Below are 25,981 nucleotides of genomic sequence, written 5' to 3'. Positions count from 1 at the left end.
CAGTCACCATAAGACCAAAGCATAGCACAGCTGGAGAGATCCTATGAGTGACCTCTAGTGCATCACAGCAGTACAGACCAGGCCAAACATGCCACTGAGCATGACCTATGTTCATATGGACCTGACAGTTTTACATACCAGAAAACACCACTTCTCTTCCAGAGGCTGTTCCTTAACCCATTCCACAAAGAAAATTGTCACCACTCCCAAATCTGGACCATTATGCTTTGTACACCCACTTATCTATAGGTCGCAACCAGCATGAAAGACAGTGAAGTCAAAGCACCATATGTTACATGGCCTTGACACTGCAACGTGCAGCCATACTGACAGACAGCTGTAGCACTGATGTAAGGTTATTTATGGACAGCTCCTTTCTGAAGCTTGCTGAATTTTAATTGTTACATGACTGCAGTTAGCACCAGGCTGGGATGTTATTCATCAATAAGCACATAAGGCAGCCTTCTTCCTTCTAAAAACAAACTCTGTGCTTTCCTTCAGTTATGGTCAGCTTCTGAAAGCTGATATTGGTAAGTGTACTTTATCCAAAGTGGCTTTTCTCTTGTGCAATACACCACTGAAAAAAAGTTGGGTTTTTTTTTGTTTGCTTGGGTTTTTTTGTTTTGGTTTGGTTTTTAACCTAAGTAACTCCCTTTTAATCAGCTTCCCTGGCATTCATATTTCATAGCTGGGCCCCTTTATGAAAAGGTGCTAAAATCCATGGCCAATATGTGTGGTGTTGGGTGATGAACTGAATCTTTTCATAGGAGGATTACGACCAGCCAGAAGGAAAAATATCCCCTCTACAGGGAACCCAAGATGAAGTTTATTAGCAGAATATTACAACTCCTCCCTCTGTGTTATCCTAACTCAGTTCTTGTTTTAACTTCTATCTTCTCAAAGGTTAAGATGACGAGATTTTTAGGATGCAAGAGCATGTCCTATGTGAGGACAGCTCTGATCATCATCAGGACTGCCATGACAGGAGCAAGGGTGGAAGAGATGGGGTGCAAGGAGCCACCTCCCTTCACTACAAGGTTTCAAGCTGCAACACAAGAACCGCCAATGGTCCTTAATCCACCTTTGAGGACATGACTCAGCACAGACCCAGCAGTGTCACCACCGCTGTTGCAACTTCTGCTGTATAATGCTGAAAGGAGATTTTTGTATTGGAACATATCTTGTAGTTCACACTACATGATCAGATGGCAAAGTACCCCACAATCCCTTTTTGAGAATGAGTAGAATGGAAGTCATATTGAAACTGGGTCTTGTTAGATCACTCAAGGCTTCTGATATGAAGCTCCGCTTGACATCAAATACGACAGTATCTTCACAGTCACCAATACAGAAGTGGATTCTACTTCTGCGGTCCATAGTGGAACTATATCACTGCACAGGAATTGTACAGGTCTTCTACCTGCTGTCCTTCAGGCTTCTGGGAGGTGGGTTTCAAAAATCTCAAGAAGATTAAGGTGCCCAGTTCTCACAGAAATTAACTTGGTGCCATGTGCTAGAGTCCCTTAAGAAAAACTCACCCGCCTTTTTAAAAGAGCTTTTGAAGACCCCTCAATTCCTCACAACATCCATACTTAAAAATCTGCAAAACATTATGAAGCAACAAACTCCCTCAAAGGTTCTCCTTGGCTGTTCTAACAGCCAGAGGGAGTTGTGGGACAAAACTGCTTTGAGGCACTTTAATTACCTCACTCTCAAAATTCTTCCCTGTCCAATTAATTAGGCTATGATTTGTTATAACATTTCCTTCAGCAGCAAGACTGATTTTAGGTGTTGCTGTCTTCACAACCCTCCCCACACTTCTCACACTTATTATTCCTCTGTACTGCAGACCACTGACCCCTGCATCTGGCTGAGAGTATGTCTGGACAGAAACCAGACTAGGAACTGGATCAGGGAACTGTTAAAATATATTCCTTCTAAAGCCACAGGATTTCCCTCATCTGTCCACTGCACAGACTATAAAAAACTGTCCCCATCTGAAAGGATGACGTGGGAAGGCTGCGAGCCAGCAGTCAGGGAGAGTAGAAACTCCTGCTGGCAATAGTGCTGAGAACAAAAAGAGTATGTGGGGCTGTATGTGTGGATAGAAGTGACCTTTTAGCTTCAAGTGGTTAGATACTTCTCATCTGCTTTGGGACCCTGACCATCACATGCACCAAAATACATCTCTGACAAAAGTTCCTGGAAAATACTGGCAGTTTTCTACGTTCCTTGCCCTGTATAGGCAATATTAGCAAATACAGTCTATACCACTAGCATCTAAATGAATAATAAATATGTAAAATGAATAAATGAAAATAGCTGTTTGGCAACAGATAGATTATCATGTCCAGTAATTACCAACATTGAACAGCTTACTTCATTTTCAGATTTATATGTGATGTTGCTTTTTAAGCCTATGAAATGAAGTTATAAACATAATGAGACCACCAAAGCTCCGTTAATCTTATTATATCTCCCTTTTAGAAGCTACTTGCAGAATCTTTACAGTAATTCTGTCTTAGTAATTGCAAAGTTTAGCATCATCAACCTCACCTATTTCTGAGTTACTGCTCAAAATGGCTCCACCTGCGTCTTGCAATCATAGATCCCAACCTCAATAAGCAATTGCCACCCTTCTGTGTAGCAACAAGGCCCTGACTCAAAATACAGTGGAGGCATTGGCATGACTTGGTGAGATCACCAAAGGTGAGATTTGCAAGGCAGCCTAAGTATTCCAGTGGCATCCCAGGTAACCAGTTACTACTGTAAATCCAAGCCTGGATAGAGACTGCACTTCAAATTCCCGCTTGCTCACCTACCAGTCGCACTCATGCCACTAACACACCAGCTCGTGTGCAGAACAGTACACAAGCAAGTATTTGCAGACCCCTTCCAGAGCCTCGCTGATCTTGAAGGAGCTGTAAACACCATAGTAAGCATGGAATTTGTAAAAGGGACTCATACACACAGTTCTCACTTCAGACAATAGGATTAAGCATCCAAGGCACTCTTTATCCCACAGTTAAATCCCCAAAAGGTCCACAATTTAAGATGTTAGCCCTTGCACTGGAACAAGAATAGTTACTATTTTTAGTATGGGTCTGGTATGCTACATCCTTGTGATTTGTAATGTTCTTCTCAGCTTGTGGTTGAACATAGTTTGCATGCCCAGCTAACAGTACAAACTTAACTGCTGTTCTGTACATATCCATAGACAAAGCAGCTAATGCCAGTAATATTAGATCCAGGGGATTCCTAACTTGGCCTCTTTTTGAAATCTAGAAATATCTTCTGGAATCACCTCAACAAAATCATGTCTGAACACAGATTATCAATTGTTATTGTGAGCTTTCCTGAAATTTATTTAAGGAAAGCAACCATTCTTTTTATTAATTCTTCTTATGTTTGAAAATGTCCACCATATACTAGGTACAACTGTATCCCCAATATTTCTCAATCCTGTCTTTGTAACTCACAATCCTCTGATCAGAGTACTGCTCAGACTACATCCAGCTCAACACAGCTCATTTTACATCTTCAACACTGCACCTAAGGAGCCATGGGGATTCTACGAGGATGATGTTGAGATGACAGTCCTTCAAAGGTCTGGAAAGGTGTATGGTTTAGAAAAGGTCCTCAAATTGTTTGTTTACAAAGACTGGATGATTCCCAGAGCAAATGGGGAGCAGTTACTACCTGGAGTGTACAGCCCTGGGACTACAGAAGAACTTCTCACCTTTGTTGAAACTTCTGCAATTAAGTTTTGCTTATTTGGGTCTGCAAACTCCATGGGTTGACCTTCAAATTCAATCTTCCCAAGTACTGTGCCCTGCGGAAATATACCAGTAAACAACAAAGCATGAGCAAAGGAGAAGCTGTGAACATTGGGACAAGGTGCTGACAGGCACAGCAACTGGAACAGCTGTTTAGAGATGGTTTCTTGGTGGCTTATAACCATTTCTAGCATCTTCAGAAGTTTATGAGCCTACTTCAGTATCAAAAATCTGTTTAAAATCCTTCATTCAGGGGAAAGGCATTGTCAGCAGTAAAATCTGTTAACAGGCAGTTTGGCAAGCTGTCTAGTGACAGTAAAATGGGTTGCCTTCCAAGATGATCAGAATTCAGATCCCCAAGTAACTGTTGTGTAGATCTGGGAGTAATCCACAAAGCAGTTTGAATCTTTTTGGTTTTGGAAACCCACTGTGAGGTCTTCAGCCACCTCCTGTGGACAGCTACAAGGCAGCAGAGCTGGGGTAAGGCAAAGCTATGTAGGAGGCCGGTCAGCACAGCTGTTTTCTGAATAAGCTGTTACAAAAAAGTCACCTCCATTAAACAGTATGTCTCAGGAAAGTGGAAAATGTATTGCCATTTTCTATTGTATTAAACTGCACTTGTCTGCTGTCTATAACAGCAGGACAATGCCCTATCTTCCCATAAGAATTAATTTCTACAAATATTCCTCTATTCAAGCTGGGTCACTCATATTTTGCTTTGTGCAATGAAAGGGGATGTGGGCTTGGACTGCAGACTGCAAATTGATCACCTAAAGAAAAGAGCTGCTTCAAATAATCCATTACAAAAGAAGACCCTCCAAGGCACATTTACATTCAGACTGGCTTTGATCACTTTTTTAGCCAGTGTGAAATGTTCCTTAACATTAACCCGTTCAGTAACATAATCCTGCTCATGTCCTCCAATTGTCAGCTCTTGGAAACCTGAGAAAAGTCATGACTATTAAAAATAATAACAGACTTCAGCCAAAGAAAAACAGCCTCAGTTAGGAATCCAGCTTAGGTTATTGTAGGCATTCCTTTGTCTCTGAGGAGCAGGAGAATTTCCAGTGACCAAAGGTGGTGCTGTCTGTGAACTAATATCCACAATATCTCACAGAGCTGTTGTTCTCTCTGACTGTTACTATCTGAGGCAACATGTAGTTGACACTACTACCTGTTGTGTCTGACACACTAGTCAGACACAGCTACCTGAGGCCTTTCACTTACATCAGCTTGTGCTGGTTCATTTATGTAGAACAGGAAACCCAGAGCAGAGCCAAGGAGAGGGAGCTCCCTGGGACCAGAGCATTGCCTCAGCTGTACAGAAGACACAGAGCCTTTGGAAGAGCTGGGGGACCTGAGCAGCACCTGAGGTCAAGGCAGCCCAGCAGTAGCATTGCTACCCCAGGTTTGCTGCACTGTTAGAAAAAGGGCCCAGCAATAGCAAGGTTAATGCAACTGGATCAAAGGAAGCAGATCATACCTTATCCCGAATTAATTTGGACAGCATTCTGGTATCAATCCCATACAGTGCAGGCACCTGAAGAAAACACAAGAGAAGGATAAGTTAGAGAACAAGCAGCTAAGAGGAAGACAGCAGCCAGATCACTTTGCTGAGAAGAACAATGTCCTTGTTTAAGGAGCTCTGGTTCTTAGCAGCACTATTACCAAGGCTGCCTCACTTCCAGTTCTTCACTTCTCCCTATTCCCACTCATAAATAGCTTAGTTCTTCAAATCTAGTTTCTGCACTAAAAAGTACAAGATAAAAAGCTCATGTGGCAAATACCTGTCTCATTTCTGAGCCCCATTTTGCCTTACTTATGAGCACCTAACACTCCCAGCTGTCACAAGTCAGTGGCAGTCCACTGACTCCCACGGCTTCAAGTCAGTGGGGTTCTGGCAGCTAACATCTCTTGAGGATATGACTGTAGCAACCACTAGGAGCAGCACTACAGAAATATTTGATAAGAGAATAGAATATAATCTAATGTGTATCGTTTTTGAAGAACCAAACATTCCCATTTAATTAACATTCCTTCTGGACAGATCTTGGAAATACCACTGCACCCTGAAAAAGAGAAATGGATGAAGAATCAGAGAACTAAGGAACACAGAATGATCCCAGTACAGACTGAGGAAGCCATCTGAGGAGAAGAGTGGTTACCAGCTCAAAGCCAGCAGTTCTTTCCCCTGTTCCCATACATATAGGTCCGTTCTCATAATGTAGTTACCCCTAGATTGCTCACCTGTTCTTCCTGCAACCACTCTCCCAGGCTCCTAGCAGCCTGCCAGTGGCTGCACTCACTGCTGTAATCCAGCACCAGCAAACCTGAAACCTGCAGAGAGAAGAAACATAATTTTGCACTGAAGGATCACTGTACTTGCTCTGTACTTTCTGAGTTTTCAGTATTCATCCACTGCAAACCATATCATGGACAGGACACAAGGCTAGGCAGACATGGTATGGCTGCTCTTACATAACAAAAAGATAGCAAGTCTGAGTCTTCCCGGGGATTGCACAGAACAGATACCTGGCAAAGGGGCAAAAACTTCATGCTCTGTCATAATTGTACCTGGGACAGTTTACTTAGGAAATTCATAGAATAATGTGCCTTCCAGGTAACCAAAGCTGCAAATTGCATTGAACTGAGGAAACACTTCTTGTCAGAAAGAAAATAGAAATTTAAGACAAGACAAAATGTTTTATTTTGATTCATTTTTTGTTTAAGAAAGCTTTTCACTTTTAAGTGACATTTCATTTCAAAAGTCAGCTCCATTTTCCAGTGGAGTTAGATAGCTTATAAAGCAGTCATTTCACCTTAGGACAGATAAAGCATTTCACTGGCTCTGCAATTACATGGTTTTGTTTCATTTTTCAGTATGCTGCCACCACTGCATGGATGCAGCCGTGCTCCTAGCCAATATCCCCTGTCACCACAGTGTAAATACTGGTTCCTGCACTAGTACATACAGCCTTCTCCACACAACTGTCACCTCCCCTGTTTGTGGTAGTACAGGCATATAGAGAAAAGTCTCAGCACACAGACACTTCTCATTCTCACTGGCATTTGATCTCTTGTGGCAACCAGTCCTGGGCAAACACAGATAAATATGAGGCAGAAGGGAATGTGGAAAAAAAAGCCATCCAGGACAGCAGTTCACAAAAACTGTAGTATGTCAATCACTGATGGGAAATACACCGCTTTCAGACAGCACATGGCCTGGTACAGAAAGCAAGATGGATTATCTTTTGCCACCATTCCTCCAAAGGACAATATCCAGAAGAAGAAAAAGAAAGGCTGAGCATGACTGATTCCTTCTTACTTTCGTGAGGGTGCCAGTAAACTCTTGTGCACACACATGCACACACTCACTCAGGCTGCAAGCACCACCTTTTGATCAGCTCTGCATCTCCCACTGTTACCTTGATCCCGTCAGACTCCAGAAACCTCCTGAGGCCCATTTCATCCAAAGCAGCCGTGTCAGGCACTCCACCATTCCCAACTACGGGGTTAGCCAGCGTAAGAATCTGTCCTTTGTAGCTGGGATCTGTCAAGGCTTCAGTGTATCTAGATGAAGAAGCAATAGAAAAGTACGTTGGTTTAGAATTGAAAGGAAAACAAAAGAGACAGTGAAAACAAGACAGATCTGAATTCCCATATGACAAAAAGACAGAAATAGTATTCATGTGAAAGCATTCTCAGTATAAAAGCAAACACATCTGTGAATCTGCCCTGACTTTGCCATCTGTGATTAAACATTTGACGCTGAGAACAGGGAAAGGCTTTGGCTTCTCATGTTTCATTTAAGGAAAGCACAGGAGCTATCAACAAACTCAGACTCCTTGTGATTTAACATAAGGTAAACAACCACACAAACTGCAGAGCGATCACAGAAGTGCATGGTGTATCACTTGACCCACAGATAATGGCTTGGGCTTGGTCATTCCCTGGGCACACCATGTGGGCAGTGCTTTGTCATTGCCGTGTCCTTCCTTCCACGTAGTGTAAGAACTTGCCCCTCTCAGTGGCAACAGAAAGTTCACACTGAAAAGCCAACTAACAACAGAGCTTTTTGCCCAGACTTGGTCCCTTCCCCAGTCTGGAGCTTGCAGGTCTTGAGATATTCAGGGCTGTAACTGCTCTTTCTGTGGGGGAGCCAGTAGACAAATCTATCCCTATCTTTTATCTGGGGATCAGGGAAGCAGCTGGGAATCATCCTTGTGATGCCTCACTACTACTCTGGGTTCTTCTCTCCTACCTGCTCTGTCAGCAAACCCTGCCACAGTACCACTTCTGCAGCTTCTCCCAGCAGAGGCTTGGCCTCTCTTCTAGGCAATCTCCAGGTTCCCACCCACAGGATTTCACCTGACAAGGCTCTTAAGTGCTTGGAAGTTGGTTTGTGTATCTCTGAAGAAGGCAAGTTGAAGGCAATTCTTTGGGATTCAGCAGTCCACCCTAGTCTCAAGCCCCCAAAGCATGTCCTTATGTCCATAAGGCAGAAGCCCCAGGAACAGCATCTGCCCGAATACCCTTCTCAGTAAGGACAGATCTAAAAGTGTGGTGGAACATTCTTCTGCAGTGGAGGATCAAACCTAGGATTTTGCAAAGTATCAGCTCTAGATCCAGTAGACCCAGCCTCACTTTCAACCCCAAAGAGGGGGACAGGGTAAACATAGTCCACATGCCCATGTTCCTATTCTTCAGCTTCAAATTAACATGCAGTCCTTCACTTTCTCCCTTATACTGTAGCATACTGTTGCAGCAATCCATTAAACAATTGCTGTCTTTCAACCCAAAAGCAGCCGTAATTTAGCAACAGATGAAGTTATCCACACAAATATTTAGCCAAATGCATAAAGACACTTCAGGATGAATCTGCCCTATACAAAATACAATTTATTATTGTCGTTATTGTTTAAACAATACACAATTGGCAACTCCAGCCATCTACCAGATATCAGCAAGTCACAAGAGACATTTTTATGGAACATCAGACTTACTGCCAGAAGATTAATTGTCAAACATTGGGAAACTCTTCACAAAACCTGGAATGGTTGCAGGCAGATATAGGCAACCCAGACACCAGCCAGCTCTGAGAAATGACATGTCAAATGAACAATGGCCAGGAAATATTTTCAGGTAAGCCTCTCCTGCTGTTCAAATCTATACTTCCTGCTGCAAGTAAACAATAACACAAAGTGCAGTGTGATCACAGAACTGCAGTAAGTGCATGGCATATGCACATTTGGCATTGCTCTCTCCTTCCAAGTCAATTCGTTATGCTTCCAAAAGACTCTTTGTTAATGACAAAGCTAATGTAATTAACCTTTGCATGTTATTTGTAATCAGCAAACAAGGACAGAGAGCCATTGGGTTTGGCTGGGGTATGAAGGCACAGCTCTGCATTGAGATGCAATGCCCTTTAAGCAGGCACAATGCCTTGTGGAGCACAGAAGAGCAGATGGGAACACGAGCTCCAAAGATGCTGCAAGGTCTAATCCTTGCTGTGCCTGCCCCAAAGGCCTGCCTGATTTCAGTAAATTCCCATCAATCAATTTTCTCACTAGGATATCATGGGAAACACACGCAGACTTCTTGGAGGAAAATGCATTTACTGAGCTGTTTCAAACATGGGAACATTTTATGGGTTGTAATTCTTCTTCTTTCTTAATTGGAAATCTCCTCTCTTCCTTTTTTGTTCCTGTACCAAACAGATGGCTGCAACACTAGGATTTTTTTTTTTTTGAGCAAATGTTTCTGAAAAGTTTGCCCTCATGCTTTTCTAATGAAAATGCAACATTCCACCCCCAAAACAGTGCTCTCTGTCCTCTATTCCAGAGTAATATGACAACATTTCAGCCAGCTTTAGCTACTTGAAGCCTGAAAGCTATATGCACATAAAGTGTTTTGCCTCCCAGTTCTATGACATAAATCAGAATGTGGGAGTCCAGATGAGGAGACAAGGTGCAGAGCAGCATATTAATCATCCCAGTACAGAGCCTATGCTGACCCCACTCAGCATCTAGAAACACCCACTTCACAGAAAGCAGTGGTTTGAGGCTTAACAGCAGCCATGGAAAAATCATGCCTACTAGCCTCTTGCTCCCTGTTACTGACAAAATGCTATGTGCCCAGACAGTCTGTACAAGGCCCCAGCCCCCGGCACCTCCTTCACATAGGCACTTGGCCTCTTACTGCGTCAATGAAAAGAGGTAGCTGGGTTCCTCTGGATACATAAGGTCTTGAACTCTGTGCTCAGGGGCACTAAGCAGAGCTACAGGGTTTCTTTCACTGGACAGCAACCCCTGGACTGGTAGCAAATCTGTCACTTTTATGATCTGCAACAATGCTGCAAACTCTTATCTTCTTCTTCTCCAAATCAATCAAGGTCATGCTCCTGGAGAGTGCTCTGAAGAGACAACCTTACATTTTGAATGTTCCCTCCATGCCCATATGCTCTCCAGCACAGAAGAGATCTCTCTTTCACAGGCGTCCTCTCCAAATCACTAGAAAATGAGCAAACAGAGCTTCTGCTGCCACAGTAACATGTGGAGAGGAAATTAATCCATCAGGTCCTCCTTGACTTTTGTGATGTGACAAGATTTATTGCCCATAATCTATCACCGAGAAGAGAACTCCGGTGCCCTCCATCATTCTGATCTATATTAAACAGTTGCTTGTTGGCAGGTATATTAACACAGCCAGTAATTAGTGCTGTCAAAATACTTAAATAATTGCCTTCTAATGCAAAACTTTGCAAACAGATTCCCCTCCGCAGCAATTTAACATTCTCACCAATCAGATCATTTAAAAACTCATCCTGTGAGTACTGGTTTCTCCAAAGGAGAGCAGAATTTGGGGAATGCAAGGCAGCTGGGCAAAGACAGCTATGAATGACTGCAGAAAAAGCTCAAGCACCAACGACCTCAGAGCTGTCTCACCTCCCCAGGGAGATGTCCCTCTCCTAAACAAAAGCCTCATTCCTTTGGGCAGATTTCCTCTGCTCAAGCAGTTCAACAAAAGCACTGGCAGCTGCCATCCTAAGTCAGCCACTGCTTTCTACCACTCAAGATGACAGAGAGTCATGCTAGGTTAGGCATGAATCTGATCCTATCCTTTAGCTGGAAAGGGCACAAAGCTTAAATGCATCCTTATCTGGTATGAGCCAACAAGTACCATAAGGGATGGGTCATATAGGTGACCAACTTGGGAATCTTGAGATTTTAAAATTTTGCACTTGGAAGCCAAGTTCCATTATCCAGAAGGCTGCAGATGCTTCAAACCTCTATATTTGATCAGGACACTGGAAGGAGAGCAAAGACAGGTCCTCTGCTCTGACTCAGCAATGGCTGCATTTCAATGGGAAGTGATCAGATCCCTACATATCTCACTGTCATGGTTAGTTGTATCAGTCTTCAAAGGTGTTCATCATCACAAATGCTATGACACAAGAGGACTGCCTGAAGTCTCTGCATTAACTCTCTCTCTCCGTATGCCTGGACTACAGTGTTTTCTTATACAGAACACAACATGCTTGCATCAGGACCCTACAAGCTTGGAAAAAGCAGCTTTCACACTTTAACAAGCTCCCAGAGAAGTTTTAGTGCTTATATCTCGTTTGCTTTTGCCTTACCCAGAAAGACCAGTGTTGAATACGACTTCCCCTGCTGTGGAGGATGGATAACCAAAAGAATAGCCCTTCATCTTCGTCCCATCTTCCAGCACCAAGTTCGCTGTCTGCGCCTAGAGAAAGGCACATGAAAAGACTCAAATACAGGAGGAAAAGGCTTGATATTTATACAGGTAACACCTAGGACACCTGCCTTTCACGCCTCACATTGTAAGCATCCCTGCCCCTCTCCCATTCCCAGCTGCCAGGATACTGTCTCTTTTACTAGTCTCTGGAGATCTTTTTCTTTCTAACACTTAGGAAACATTGTGCTCCTAATGAGGGCAAAGCAGCTGGCAAACCTCACCACAAGCAGAGCATGTGCTGCTATTACTGTGGGATCACCCTTCCATATGACTTTGTTCATTTCTTCCACCCATTATATCTTGCAATTAACCAATATCATAACTCTGTAGGGAAAGGATCACCCCTCTCTTCAATGTTCGCTCAAAGCTTGCTGCTGAGTACTCTGGCTCTCATCCAGCTGTGACCTTTGATAGGTACTTAACTTCTGTTGCAACTGTACAGCTAAGCCACTAAAAATAAGTGTATGCATAGTTGGACTGATGTCAGATGGCAAAATTAAAAATACCAGTCCATTACGCTGCAGGACACAAGAAGAGAGGAACTCATGGATCAGACAGACACTCCTGGTCTCAATTACCTCAGGGATAGGCATAAATTTTCCTAGAAGAGGTAGATATGGAACAGGCAGCCTAGATGAAAACGTCCCATAAAACCACACCTCTTTCAGAGAGTGTTTAGCTGAACTGAGTCCCACACTAACTGTGGGATCCCTTACAGGCTTAATCACTATATTACAGCTGAGGAAAACAGAATACAAAGAGTGACTTTTACAAAAGTCATTAAAAGATTCAGTGGCACAGCTGGGTCTTTGGATGTACCAGACTAAACACACACTCTTTTGCCTCATTGGGAAACTCAACCTTTGTTAGCCTGTCCAGGAATTGGATGGGAAATCACCTGGGAAGTCCAGCTTCTACAAAAAAAAAAAGAGTATATGCACAACAGAAATGACAGAATGAGTTGGGAGATTCCTTCAGGCAGCAGGATCACTGATGACATGCAGGGGAAGAGAGAGAGTAAGCAAAGCTGGAAATAGATTGGCCAATAAATTTCTGGGCTTAAAAGAATTTGGCCGATGAACCTTCTGGGCCCTGAGAAACTTCCACTTCTGGAATGCAACTGCAGCTGTGTCCTGGGCACAGAGCTGCAGTCAGTGACCACCAGTGCAAAAACCCCAATGGTCTGTGCCACAGGAGATGTGCCAGGTGTGTCCACCAGGCAGCAGTTCTCACCATGTTTTAAATTCGTATTGGTTTTTTTTACGGAACAATTCCTCTTACTGGGATTTTTTTAAAGAAGAATCAAGATCAATTTGCTGTAGAAAGGAGCAGGAGAGCTACTTTCCATTAACCATAAATCAGATGAACAATCACAGCAACGAGAAATTTCATTTCCAGCATTGAACATTTTGTAACAATCATGGAAAACATTCATCTAGACCTCCTCTGCGGTTACAAATACTTCACAGATCAATTACTAATGTACTGCAAAATACACTAAAAATCAAACTGCACTGCCAAATAATTGAATTCTGTGCATCTGGGATGCTTTTAGCCTTGCATTTTTTCCTCATTAATGTCAAGCATCCAGTCATTCTCAAAAGGTTTAGCCATCATTTTCTGAACCTTCCCACACCATTGGATGGGATAGTCAGCAACACAAAGCACAGAGGTTGCCTGGGTGCCTCAGATTGGGCTTTGGACAGGACCTCTGCCCTTTCTGAAGCCTGCTGAAAACCCAGCCTACACTGCCGACATGGGAGACTGACTGTAGGAACCGGTTTCTCTTAGCCTTGGTTTCAAGAGATGGATCCCTTCCCCCAGCAGGCCACATATTTGAGTCCACCCAATTATCAATTCCAGTTCAAGCAAGTCCTACCGCTCATCGGTACAAGTTGGGGTGATCACCTGAATCACAGTCCCAACTGCAAACATAGTCTGGGAGAATCCTTCAGGAAGCAAAGTCCACAACAGTGGAATGACCAGAAAAGTTAAGATCCATCTAACTCCTCAAGGGCCAAAATCCAGAGCAATCGCTGTGACCTTTAAAGCCTCACCCTCAATATAGCACTTGACAGGAATCTGCATGTCTTTCCTCCCACCACAGACCACCTGCCCTTCTACACACCAGACCAGCACAGAAATAATTTCTGTTGAACAGGAGCCCCCGCTGTACTATTAGACCCCCTACACAGTGTTCAAGTAATGCCAAAGAATGCCCCTGAACAACCATAACCTGCCTGCAAGTTCAGCTATAGCAAGGGACAGATATTCAACTGTTTCCCTCCCTTCCTTGATTTATTATTCTTAATTAAGTGGTTGGTTTGTTTGTTGAGTGTTCCAGAAGCAATTATTCTTGCTTACATTTCCAGCAGCGGTGCTACCACATCCCTAAGCTGCCAGCCTACCTTGTCTTTTCAATTTTGTTTTTAATGTGAAAAGTGATTTACAGGCTACAGAGAAGGCCAGTTGGCTCAATCAGGGATTAGTTGGGAGAGATTTTCACTTTCAAAAAAAACAACAAGCAAGAAAAAACCAAAACCCCCAGAGCTTCTGTGAAGTTCTTTTGTCTCCATCCTTCTCAGAAGCATCCCCATGTAGTCTCAGATAAATCTCTGTTGTAGTCTCAACTAATACGTTTCTTACACACACACCCCCAATGTGAGACACCCTGTTTGCAATCTGATTTCTCCTTCCTACACGCCAGTAGCTTTACCTTTAGCAGAATTCCCTGTGCTCCAGAGAGGCTGCAGGGCTCTTGAAGAGCTTTGAGGATGGAGATGGCTAACAGAAAGGGTCATGCTGTTGCTGCAGTATTGCTAGATTTTGTGCATTTTGTCAAAGCAACTTGAAGAGTTAACTAGTTCAGGTCCCACTTCACACATGAGGTAAACAAAGCACTGTAGCAGTTAAAAAAAAACCAAAACCCAAACAATAAGAAAGTAAAAAAAAAACCACCCCACAGACGAATTTAGTCCCACTTAGTTCCCTGCTCTAGCAGCCCTTCCCATCTACAGGACGGATGATAAAGATCTACAAAATCTCAAAAGATCTGCAGTACAATTTGCTTTTTAAAGCATGTCTGTTATACCACTACTGGAAAGTGAACAGGTAATTTTTCCTCTTTTCTATTTGCCTCACAGTGTGACCAGTCAAGGAAGTCAAGTTTTTCCCCTCCAAAGAAATCCCTGAATTTATCTTGGCAAGGCCAAGCTGAACCCCGAACGGTGGACTGCTGGAGGACTACAAGTGTGCAGAGTACCAAAGCCAGGATGGGCACTGATGTATGGCAGACACACAGCTGGGACTCAATTTCAGTGCAGGCCAGTTTATTTCCCTCCAGTAAGAAGATGATAAAACGCCTCCTTTTGAAGGCAGGCCATGATTCCACACAGCACAACAGCCCCTGCTGCATTTCTTGGCACACAAATCTGGCTGGCTATGTAACAGCCAACATATCAGAAGCACAGAAGAAGACAAAAGCCACCAGATTTCTTCTACAGTAGAAAGCTGGTGCCAGGACTGTGCTACATCCAATCTCTCAAGACCAAATACCCAGCAACAAAGGAGGAGTTTTCTCTTTGATAGAAAAATGTCTCTTCTTGTGCGTACTATGCCATCACAGGCTGAAAATCTATCTGGACATTGCTAACAGTCAAGACTTCCTTTGCCAATGCTTTTTTTTAAATATATATAATTTTATTTTAGCACATTTGCTTCTGGCTAGAATTAAGAGAAGAAAAAAGGGCAAGAATAAAGAATGAATCAAAAGCCAGGTCAGTGTACTGAGATACATCAAAGAAGATTCACACTTAGGCTAACTTTAGGGAAAAGCTTTGGATTAGTTCCTTTACCATCCAGGCCAAAGAGAAAGCAAAGCCAGAAACGCAACACAGGTACCATGGTAGAAAAGTCACAGCTCCTACAACTTGAACTCTTCTTAAGGCAATTCACAACAATGCCACAAATATTTGTTCATGACAAAAAGGAGGAGGGGGAACCAAGGCAGGTGAGGCATCTTGCAGAAGTCACTGAGCACCCAAGGAAATGAGCACCCCTTCTCTTCCCCACAGTGGCAGCTCACTAAATTCCCCCCATCTCTAAGGCAACAAGCCCCGTTTTGCCTCCCCTTCACTTTCACCTTCAAAGGGAGAGTAGTGGAGTAGCTTGTGACTTTCACCTCCTCACCCATCTCTCTGCTTCCCAGTCATTTCCTCAGGTACTTTCCACCTGCCTCAAAATATATTTGAAGGGCCCTTATACAGCAATCTGAAATAGTTTCTAAAGGCAGTGCTCAAAAATTTTCCTCCTCTCCCTCTCATTTCTAACTATATTTTTAGCTTGCTCCTGGTGGTTTTTATAGCTCTCCCAATCCTCTCCTTATTGAGCCAGCTATACTGTTACAAGCCACCAATTTATTGCTCATACTACTCTTTACATCCCCATTTAGCTACACTGGCCTCAGATGAGCATTAAACGATACGAGCTTTGAGCTGCAGTCTCTCTGCCCATTCCTGAATTATAAAGAAGCTTGATTACCCTGAAACCAGTGATGCTAAACACCCCTACAGAAAGCCCACAGGGGTCTCCAATCTGCTCTCTGTGCCCCTCTTTCACCCACGGATGCTCCGTCTCTCCTTTAGAACTGAAGGATGGGATGCAATAGGGAAATACAGACCTATGAGTCCCCACATCTCAGACTGCTCATCTACAATGGTGTTTCCCCACATATACTGAGTTTAACTGGACAGAAAACAGTCTTGGGAGAAGAATTATTAAGCGCTCCACTAAAACTACCACCTCTCCCTCATGCTCTCTAATACTTTACTTAGCTTATACATAGGTTAGAAACATGTTTTCACTGTATTTTTTTTATGGTCCCTAAAATAGCCCACTGAGAAAAAGCAATAAAAGGCAACTAAACGCTCATTTAAGCCTGCAATAATGGCGGAATGGGATCATTACCTATACTGCCATTAGCCCACGCACCTTAATTATTTCGCATTTCACTTTTTCTCCAAACTTCTTACAAATATCCATTACCTCTAATGACGGTTGGAATACTAAACCCAGCCATAAGTCACTATTTGGTCACTTGTCTCACAACTACAGTTAACTTCCACACTCTGATGCAAAGCTATGCAATAGGTTGGCTTTTTAGGACCACTTATCCTTAAATTTCCCCTCAGACCTGCTGCTTTACTGCTTGCATATGTATATTAGAGACTTTCTTCCACTTCTGCTTCTGTGTGTCCCATGGAAAAAGGTGTATAAGCCCGACACTGTTGTAAAGAAAAAGCCCCAGGCCAGCAAAGGTTCCAGTTTTTGTATTCCAGATTCTGAATTGAAACAGAATCACAAGGCCCCTGGCAAAGGTGGCGTTAAAAATATGAGCTGAGATCTCAGAGCCACAGGCTCCTAAACTACCCTAGATATCAGCTTTCTTACTCTCCATGATTTCAAGCATCCACTCTGACAGCACAAACTCCTGTAGGTATTGAACACAAATAATCAAGTCTAATAAGGAAACGACTTTCCCCAGTGTCAACGCCAAGGCAGAAGATGTCACATAATGTATGTCAGAAAGAGACTTCTGGGGCTGGCTGGCTAGCACCACACTTCGTGGTGAGCCAGCTAGTCACAACACAGGTACAAATGCTCCACTGGACTCAGCACTTCAGATGCACAGTACGTCTTGGTCACCCTGCAATAGATCCTGTCATGCACCTTGAAAAAGAAAGACAACCCAATTCACTCTGACCCATCTGGGGTGTATTTGCGATTGCTGGGACTGAGGTTAGAAGAGCTCCCAAGGGTTTCACTTGGCATTGCTTTCTTAACACGTATTCATTCTCCTTGCCTTCAGCATTGGTGGTGTTGGCTTTAAGCAGTCACTCTTTAGCTTTACAAGCACAGCATTAGGTAGATGCTAGAACAGCTGGTACTGAAAGTCCATCAGAGTAGGGCAGCAGTTTTCCATGAACATGAAACTTCTTAATTGGATGCCTCAGCATTATGAGATATGACCTTGTAGGTCTGTTGCTGTGCAGTCCTTGAATGAGTGACACCATCAATCTGTCATTTAAGATCACAAATCCAAACTTCAGAATGCTAATCCATCAGTATAAGAATGCATCAGATCCAGTCTGCTACAGGTGCCTACCAGAATTACTCTGGAATGTGTAAAGAAAGATGGTGTCTCATCAAAAGCTGAACCAGCAATCCTAACCATGGGCTACAAAGCTTTACCAGCAGAAGATGCCTTTTACTGCAACACACTTGTAACCACAGATTAATGTGTCTTTGAGCTCACTTCTCTGTGCATCACAAGCCTTCAACTGCTGTACTTTACAGAGCATGGCAGAAATAACTGAACCAGCTCCAAAAAGCGAGAGAAGTATCAGAGGCAATGGAGACAAGCAAGGATGGCGTTCCAGCAGAACTCTTCAGTCCTGCTTAGTTGGCTTGACAGTTTATAAAACCCTAGCGAACTTGAGTGTACCTGCATGGACTCCTGTTATACAACACATAGCATCAGCATACCGATGCTACAGGTCACTACCAGTCATAAACCAAGTGGCCAAGTATGAAACCTGGGCTCCTACGCTCTAGACACTGTGACATTTGCCAACAGCACCTCTCAGTGCATTCACAGGTTCCACTCATTCAGCAATACTGAGAGTAAAATTGTCTCCATTTTCTCCTACCCAGTTTCAATTTGAAGCACAAAGCCCAAAGAGAAGAGATTGTTCAAACTGTGTCTCAGTTTGCTTTGTCACACCAAGAAACACTTTCTAGCCCAGTGCTGAGATTTCAAAATGGCTGGCACCTTCCCCTGGAAGATGTGAGTGACAGCACTGCCCCACCTGAGGGCTCTGACATAGTTTTAATGTGTGGTCGGTGTCAAACCAACATAGCTTCACCAGCCTGAGGAACAAACAATGAACTTGCTCCTCATGTCAGAGCCCTACTTCCTCTTCAGATGGTGCAGCTGCGGAAACTGGTAACCATGATGGCTTTCTAATTCACAAGTAGGACTCCTGTTGTCATCACAAGGAGGAATAACTTCCTCTTAAGCCAGATCTGACTGCAGAGTCAGGATCAGTCTGCTGGGAGAAAGATTACTGTGCTGTGATTTAAGACAGTGAACAAGGTAACAGTTCATGCCTATTGTGCATTCTCAGGAAGGGGGAAGACAGGTCCATTCGCAAGAACACTAGTCACAACACAGGTTCTGTTTTTAAGTGCAGGTGAGACAAAGCTAAACTGAGAACTCGCATGATGAAAGAAGGGATGAAAACAGGGATGCCTCTTTCCTCACCCAGTCTTTCTCTGCAGCCAATTAGTGTTTTAAAAGCAATGGGTCTGTGCCAGGAGCTCAGAGAACTCCTGAAAAATCAGTGACTGTGGGACAGATAAGAGAAACCCTAGTCCTCAGTGGACAGAAATGATACTGGTCAGCCCTCTACTGCACCCTGTCAGGTAAGGTGGCAGGCACTGCGTAGTCACAGCACAAGTCTCTGAAGAGCTCTTCCTCACCACTCGCTGAAACATCACTCCTCTGGTTGCTAATTCTATTACGCTGTTGATTCAACAGGATACACATGCAAGACTGCCCTTTTCAATGCAAAGTGCATGATGACAAAACACTGCCAGTGCTACAGAATTCGCACAGAAAATTCCATTTCACCACTGTACTTTGCCACAACTGCCTGAGTTACACTAGCAAAGCTGGTCAAATGCAGCTCTTGTAACAAAGAGCAGAAGAAAGTTGAGGTTCCAGCCCCAGTAAATCAAAAGCTGATACACTGATGCCTTCATAAAGAGTTGTCTACCTCTCCAATTAATCTCAGAGCCATTATGGTTTCCAATACATTGAAAATGGATCCTTTGTGGATCCAATAGGATTAATCACATGCTTTAAGAGATGCATATTTTTAAATACCTAGCTGATTCATGCCCATATGGACTGAAAGATCTGCTCTGTTAGCTATCAGTCTACAGAAGGGTGGGGTGTTTCTAAAGAAAATACCATCTAATAATTAACTAAAACCCTGAACTTCCACCTTTTGGTGCAATTTACCCTATAATTTCCATTCCAGACTACACAAGAAGTATGTTTGCTTAGCTAATAAAACCATTTAGCCAAGCAACCCCCTTGCTTAGGGTTCAGACAAATCTCCTTTGGTTCAGTTTTACGTGTCTAGGTAAGCCCTGTTATCTGCAGCAAGCTATCTCTCAGCATGCCAAACACATCTATTAAGCCACAGTAGCTCAGTTACTGTTACCTTGATGCTCAACAACCTGGTACCAGTCCTTGAGAAACTCCAGTGATGTTGTGCAGACACATTGCAAAACTCCAGTCTGCCTTTCAAAGTCTTCACCACTTTGCAAGCTGTCAAAATTCTTGTCATCTTGAAAGCTGCCGATGGGTAGCTAAAGTTTAAAGAAAACAAGACAAAACAAAAATCTGGTTGTATGTATTTCTTCAAGATTTGGTGCAGACAATATATCCTTGCAGATCACAGGGGAAGAGAACAGAGACACAGCAAGTGTGCTGGACTGACTGTACAGCACAGCTGCTACACCTTCCCATTTATTCTGCCATTAAAAGTCTCTGGTGCAGCCCCACCTCCTCCCGCCCCTCCTTGGAGGGGTGCTTGCTTAGACACCCTTGCAACACTTTTCTTCAGGTTGGTCTCCGAGCACTGTTGTAGGGGTTGCATCACAGGCCAGACACTAGCTCTGCCTGCTGGAAGATGGCAAAACCTGCTACAGAAATCACACCCACAGCAATGAAGACAGTCCTCATGCTCTGAAATAAACACTTTACATTTCAGTAAGAGACAGCACGTCATCTAGGCAAATTAAGAGAGTCGCTTCATAGTGTGCTTTTGAGTGCTCTCCAATGTGTGTGATCTGGGGTCCACACATTAGCTAGCGGGACAGCCCGCTACAAGCTACAAGCATACTTGTGCTAAAAGAAGTAAAGTGGGAAGACCAAATTCTGTGGAAAGCCGTAGTCTTTTTATTCTGTGTTTGGAGAGTACACAGTCACCAGAAGCCCTAGCACAGGTCCCAAAGTGTTGCCCCTCCCTAAATAAATGAAAAGGACAACAACCAGGAAAAATAAATGGCTACAAGAGAAAAACATCTTTTGTTAAAATTTCAATGGACAACAGCTGAAATAAGGTGAAATATTCTATATGTTATCTCCTAACTACAGACCTTTGTGACTATCACATATTTCCTATAACGCTACACTATAGTCTTCAAAGAGAATTGTGTTGCTCATTAGCCAGACATGAAAATGCCTAATGAAGACAAAAGGTGGGGGAGAAGCATGCACATTATTATTCTTCAAGAACTAAAATGGTGCGGCATCTTTTGAAACCCAGGTGATCAGAGGTTCAATTTGCTCAGAGCAAGGGGGGGTGGGGGGATATATATATAAAATTTTATTTTTGGCAGCTGGACTCATACTGCTGCAAAGAATTTAGGCAACCTTATCTAATCACTGATGGCAGTGAGATTAGTCTAAATTGACACCAGTATCATGAAAATATTTCTTGTGCAGCTGATTATAGGACCAGGTTGAACCATCATGCACATAATAAAAGACAGAGAAGAGAGGGCAATGGGTTTGGGTACCATCTGTGATGTGGAGACCTTATTGGAGACTTGGATGAGAAACACATGGGAAAGGCCTGAATCCAGATAACTGAAAAAGACCGACAGAGATAGGGTGGAAGACAGACTGGGTGTAGAGGAGCTCACTGCTTTAACATGAGCTTTACAAGTGTGTAGAGCTGAGAGAAGCGAGCCAACAATGTTCCCTGGTAAATTGAGCGTGGTTTAGGATAACCATTTCTCCTACAAGAAGATACCTGACAATCATTCTGATTCATAGAAGGAGCTTGAGAGACATGGATTTCACTTTTTACAAACAACAAAAAAACCTACAGGGAACTTGGAAATGTTTTTGTTAGCTATTCCTCTATTTGCTTGGCTCTAGCCTGTAGTGGTCCAGGTTGGAGATACACACAGAGAGGAGATGTACAGAAAGCAAAGGCACGCTTATAAGTGAAGGGATTTGAAAGACCTATACCTTGTACTAGAAAGGTCATCTTAATATAGAAACACACAAGCGCTCACACATGCAATTCAGAAGCCAGCTTTCTTCCAAAGTCACATTTCACATTATGTTAGCTTTACACTGCCATGAATGTCATACATAGCATTTGGCAGGTTACAAGCACTACCCTTTGTTATGGCTATTCTGCACTCCATTTTACTCTCTACCAGCATCAGAAAGGTACTTCAGGCCCTGGGTATACACGTATGAACCAGAACCAATCCACACTGGCAGTTTCAGCACCCTAACTGCTAACTCCTAACTACACCCTTCCACCACCTGAGATGCAACGTGGCTGCACAATGAGGCAGATGGATCCAGCTAAAAACTAACCCTTCCCTTTCATCATGAGGCCATTCATGAACACAGGGGGTCAGGAGTGAGCAGAAAGAGGACCATGCCTTTTGGCAGAGCAGCATCTTTTGCCAGGTGAAACCAGATGCATAACCACAAGAACTGGATTCAGTTTGTCAGGGATCTGCAGTACATACACAGACCTAATGTGGCAGCTGTATATTAAGGATGAAATGCTATATGGGGGAACAACAGGCAAAAATCTACTTTCCTTCATCACCTCCACAGCAAGGATGCCCCATTGACTACCGCTGTAAATTTGACCCTGCTGTCTTCCCTTTTTTTCATCCATGGTTTATTATCAAAATTGATTAATCCCACCACAGACCTGAGATTAGGAAGGTTATCTCTCCAGTGTAAGAACCACCTTCCTTTTCAAAGCCTCCACCATGATGGAGGAACTTCCCTCTGCCAAAAATAGGAAAAAACATCCAAGCTATTTGTCTCACTGCCAATGTGCTAAAAAGAGGTGATGAACTGTTGACTCTTTAAGGCCAGAAAATATATCAGGTATTCCTGAGAGTAGCCTCAGTTCAGAAAAACCTGTCAACATACAAACAAGCCTTCTGTGGTTTGGACAGGTCGTAAGTATGTGCTTCGTTTAACATAAAGACCAGAAGAGGCAGAATCACTAAGAAGCAGGGAATCAATAAGGAAAAAGAAACCAACCATAGAAGAGTGGAAAAAGGAGAGCAGAGACCAATGGTTTTATGGAGATGCAACTACATTGCCTGAGCTTAAAACTTGCCTGCCAGTACATGACTTGCAATCCTATCATCCCTTCAGGAAAGAAAGTTTGAACAGGGGCTCTGGAGGAAGGATGCCTATCAGAGAAATCAGGAAAGTAAAGCCATGAAGGCAGAAAATTCACTCAGACAAGAATAGTTCAAATACTGGGGGAAGGAAGGGGGGACGTACTCACAACTAGGGCTTTCTTAACATGGTCTTAGACTTGGCATAGCTGTTTAGAGAAAGGCAGACTGCCTTGTTTCACATTCATTTATGCTATATCGTACACAGATAGGGAGTAGGACAAGGACAGCAAAGTGCTCATTAAAATGAGGAACTTTTTCTTACTGTTTACAAGTGAAAAACACTAGAAATGGAATTCATCACACAGTCCCACCGTACCGTAAAACTCAAACAAAATCAGTGATCTGTGGCTTTGTAAATCCCCAGGGCCAAGATGTTCAAAGAAAGATAAGTGCCTACATTTTCAGGGCTTAAACCAAACTGCTTGATTTTCAGAAGAGAAGTGGTCAGAGCACTTGAGGCTCTGCTTAGGTGCCTCAGGACTGGCACCCCAAAATGGAAGCTCCCAAGGCCGCTTGTCACTGCTGGGAAGCTCTGCTATAAGCAATCAAGCTATGCAGGACTTTTCAAGTTCTCTATAAAAAGCACAAGATATTCTGTTCTTACTTGAAATACAAGAGATCACGGCCAATTTGTGGGCACATTGGCCCAGATTCACGTCAGTGCAAGTCCCAAGTAACTGCCTCCAGCTCAATGGAGTAACAAGCAGCCCACATGAATTGCTTGGACTCTCCTTCTTGTAGCTGAGGTGTCCTTCAGATGCTTTTGGAAATCTCTCCTGCCATCTGTCAGGTTGCGTCTGATTTCTGACCACCCTGTCTTCCCCCGACTAAAACACATTTCAAAAATACTGAGTGGAAAAGCAGAACAGTTGAAGGTGCCAGCAAAACTGAAATTCTCTGCTGCCACAGGAAACAAGACAAATACTCTGCTCCATCCCTACAGCTAGCAGAAAAGCCCTCAAAGTGATTTGGAAATCCTGTCTTCCATTTCAAGTCAAGTTCCACTTGCTTCCCAAGGAACTTACAGGAAGAGTTTTGAAAGCGCCTGAAAAATATTAAGATTTGCCATACATTTTCTAATGAAGTCTTAGTTTATTAAGCAACATCACTGCAGTGGATACAAGAATAAGTTTGAGCTAGATAGTAATTTTTGTTCACAGCATACTGCTAACTCTATCAAACCCCATTACTTCAGAGACGATACCTTACTTTTTTTGCAGTACGTAGGGGAGAATAAACTGAAGTTCTCTTGTTCACATGCAAATGAACTAACAGCATCCAGGCAGCCCCTACCATCTGATCCTCTTGGATTGCTGCAGGAGAGAAAGCAAGCTCAGTTACTCTTTCAGATCTGCTGCTTTGAGCCAATCTCAGATCAAATGAAGCATTTCAAGCAAAACCCACAATGTTTAAAAAACACGGTAATTGTGATGCAAAGCGCGACAAGCCAAGAATTTAAAAACTAAGGCTGCTCTTCACCTGAGTACATGGAAAGAAACTGAAAGGAATAAGAAACAAGTACAAGCCTTACCCTTCAGCTCTCCTGAATTCTGTTATTTAAGTTACAGCCAGAACATGGGGTTTTTTTCTACATAGTTTGTTCTATTTTAGAGGAGGTCTGGGGAAAACGGTATTTTAAATTTTGATGGGAGAGGTTCATAGCAGATCAAAATACAATCTTCAGATTCGGGTGCTGCATTTTGATTCACCCTTACCAACTCACATCCTGACATTCTTCCTTCTTTCTGAAGTCCAGCCAAACAGTAGCAGTTCATTATTAGAGAACTTCAGCCTTCATATATGAAACAAAAAACATTTGTAGATGTGATAAAAAATTTTAAGACATGGTTCTGACCTCAGCACAGAAGATAAATTTTAAAAAGTTACATTTCAAATTATAGCAAATTCAAGTCTTGCCAGATTCTATCTTTCCAGACAGAAATTCTGTATTAGCAGAAATTGATGGTTTCATATATTCATTTTGGATTTCTGGACAGCTAGAAATACTGGCTGTGTCCACTCTGCCTGCACAGATTGACTCTCTAGAACTCACATATGGAGATCCAAGTTTCATAGAAGCGTCAGATCTCCTGCGTGTGTGCAGCTCAATAGTTCACCTGCTTGGAAGGCAAGTCTGGCACTGCCCTGCAGTTGGGAATTCACATCACACAAACCATACTGCATATCCATAGACATATGACAGGCAAAGTTCATGAAACATGGCAGAATAATACATGCAGGTTAGTATGAAGCATGATTTGGGGGAATGGCTAATCTATTCTGCAACAACTGGGATCTGACAGCTCCTGCCAACTGGTATCTTGACAGAAGTATACTACAGATATTTATATATAGATAGATGGAAGAAAGATCAAAGTTTGACCGTAGCAATTCCTCTTCCCTTTCAGTCTGTCATATTTTGAGTAAACAGCAGATATTTGAGCCTGTATGCTCTCTTATTGTTTCAGAGTGCCTTCATGTGCTGTAAACATTGATAACCACTTTCTTTGCTTGCCTAACTTACTGACAAGCCAAATAAACCTTATTAAAAATCCACCTGCTTGATTCCTCAGAGATAGAAAGACTGGTTGTTATCCAAAAAGCCAAGCATTGCTGATTGTTGACTTTTCTTTTACTTATTATTCTATCATAGACCTGAATACATTTGGGTAAAACTGTGAGCTTTCATCCTCCTATTCCAGTTTCAGTAAAGCACAGAATGGACATGACAATAGCCCAAGTAAACCAGACTTCACCCTAACCTTTTTTTCTGCCCTGAGCTTTCCGAAGAATACCAAATTGCTTTCAAGCTAATAAAAGACAAGGATGATTGAATATAAACTCAGATGATTTTTTTTTTATGGAAACAATTCCAAGTGACAAGGCAAGAAGAACAGAAACCAAAAATGGACTGCTCCTAGCTGTTCACTGTGTCCTTATAGGTGTGCTTTTGCTTGCAGCTTGTTTTTCATCCAATTCAGTGCCTTCCTGAGATGCAAACTGCCCAGCCCTCTCCAGTCCCTAGTCCTTTCTATGCCCGAGACCTGGCTTTTTGCTCTCTGCTTCCTTCCACAGTTTCTCTGCATGAGTAACATTCTCCCAGCTGCTTGATGTGACTCTCATGGCCACCACACTCCATGGGT

The 25,981-nt window shown here is 42.9% G+C and overlaps 1 protein-coding gene across 1 annotated transcript in view; it reads right to left on the bottom strand.

Moving 5' to 3' along the window:
• CPS1 (carbamoyl-phosphate synthase 1) overlaps positions 1-19,948 on the bottom strand; it is a 93,320-nt gene extending 73,372 nt beyond the window's left edge. Inside the window, exons 1-6 of the mRNA XM_009481893.2 lie at positions 19,823-19,948; positions 11,413-11,522; positions 7,202-7,346; positions 6,024-6,113; positions 5,260-5,316; positions 3,740-3,832 (exon numbers count right to left, since the gene is read on the bottom strand). Of these exons, the coding sequence (XP_009480168.1) occupies positions 3,740-3,832; positions 5,260-5,316; positions 6,024-6,113; positions 7,202-7,346; positions 11,413-11,522; positions 19,823-19,948 (621 nt within the window). The remainder of the gene's footprint in view (positions 1-3,739; positions 3,833-5,259; positions 5,317-6,023; positions 6,114-7,201; positions 7,347-11,412; positions 11,523-19,822) is intronic.
• Between the last annotated feature and the right edge of the window lie 6,033 nt (positions 19,949-25,981).

The sequence above is a fragment of the Pelecanus crispus genome, chromosome 5 (assembly GCF_030463565.1).
Source record: "Pelecanus crispus isolate bPelCri1 chromosome 5, bPelCri1.pri, whole genome shotgun sequence".
Lineage (NCBI taxonomy): Eukaryota > Metazoa > Chordata > Aves > Pelecaniformes > Pelecanidae > Pelecanus > Pelecanus crispus.
The sequence above is the reverse complement of the archived record's forward strand: the minus strand, read 5'-3'. Positions and strand labels throughout refer to the sequence as shown.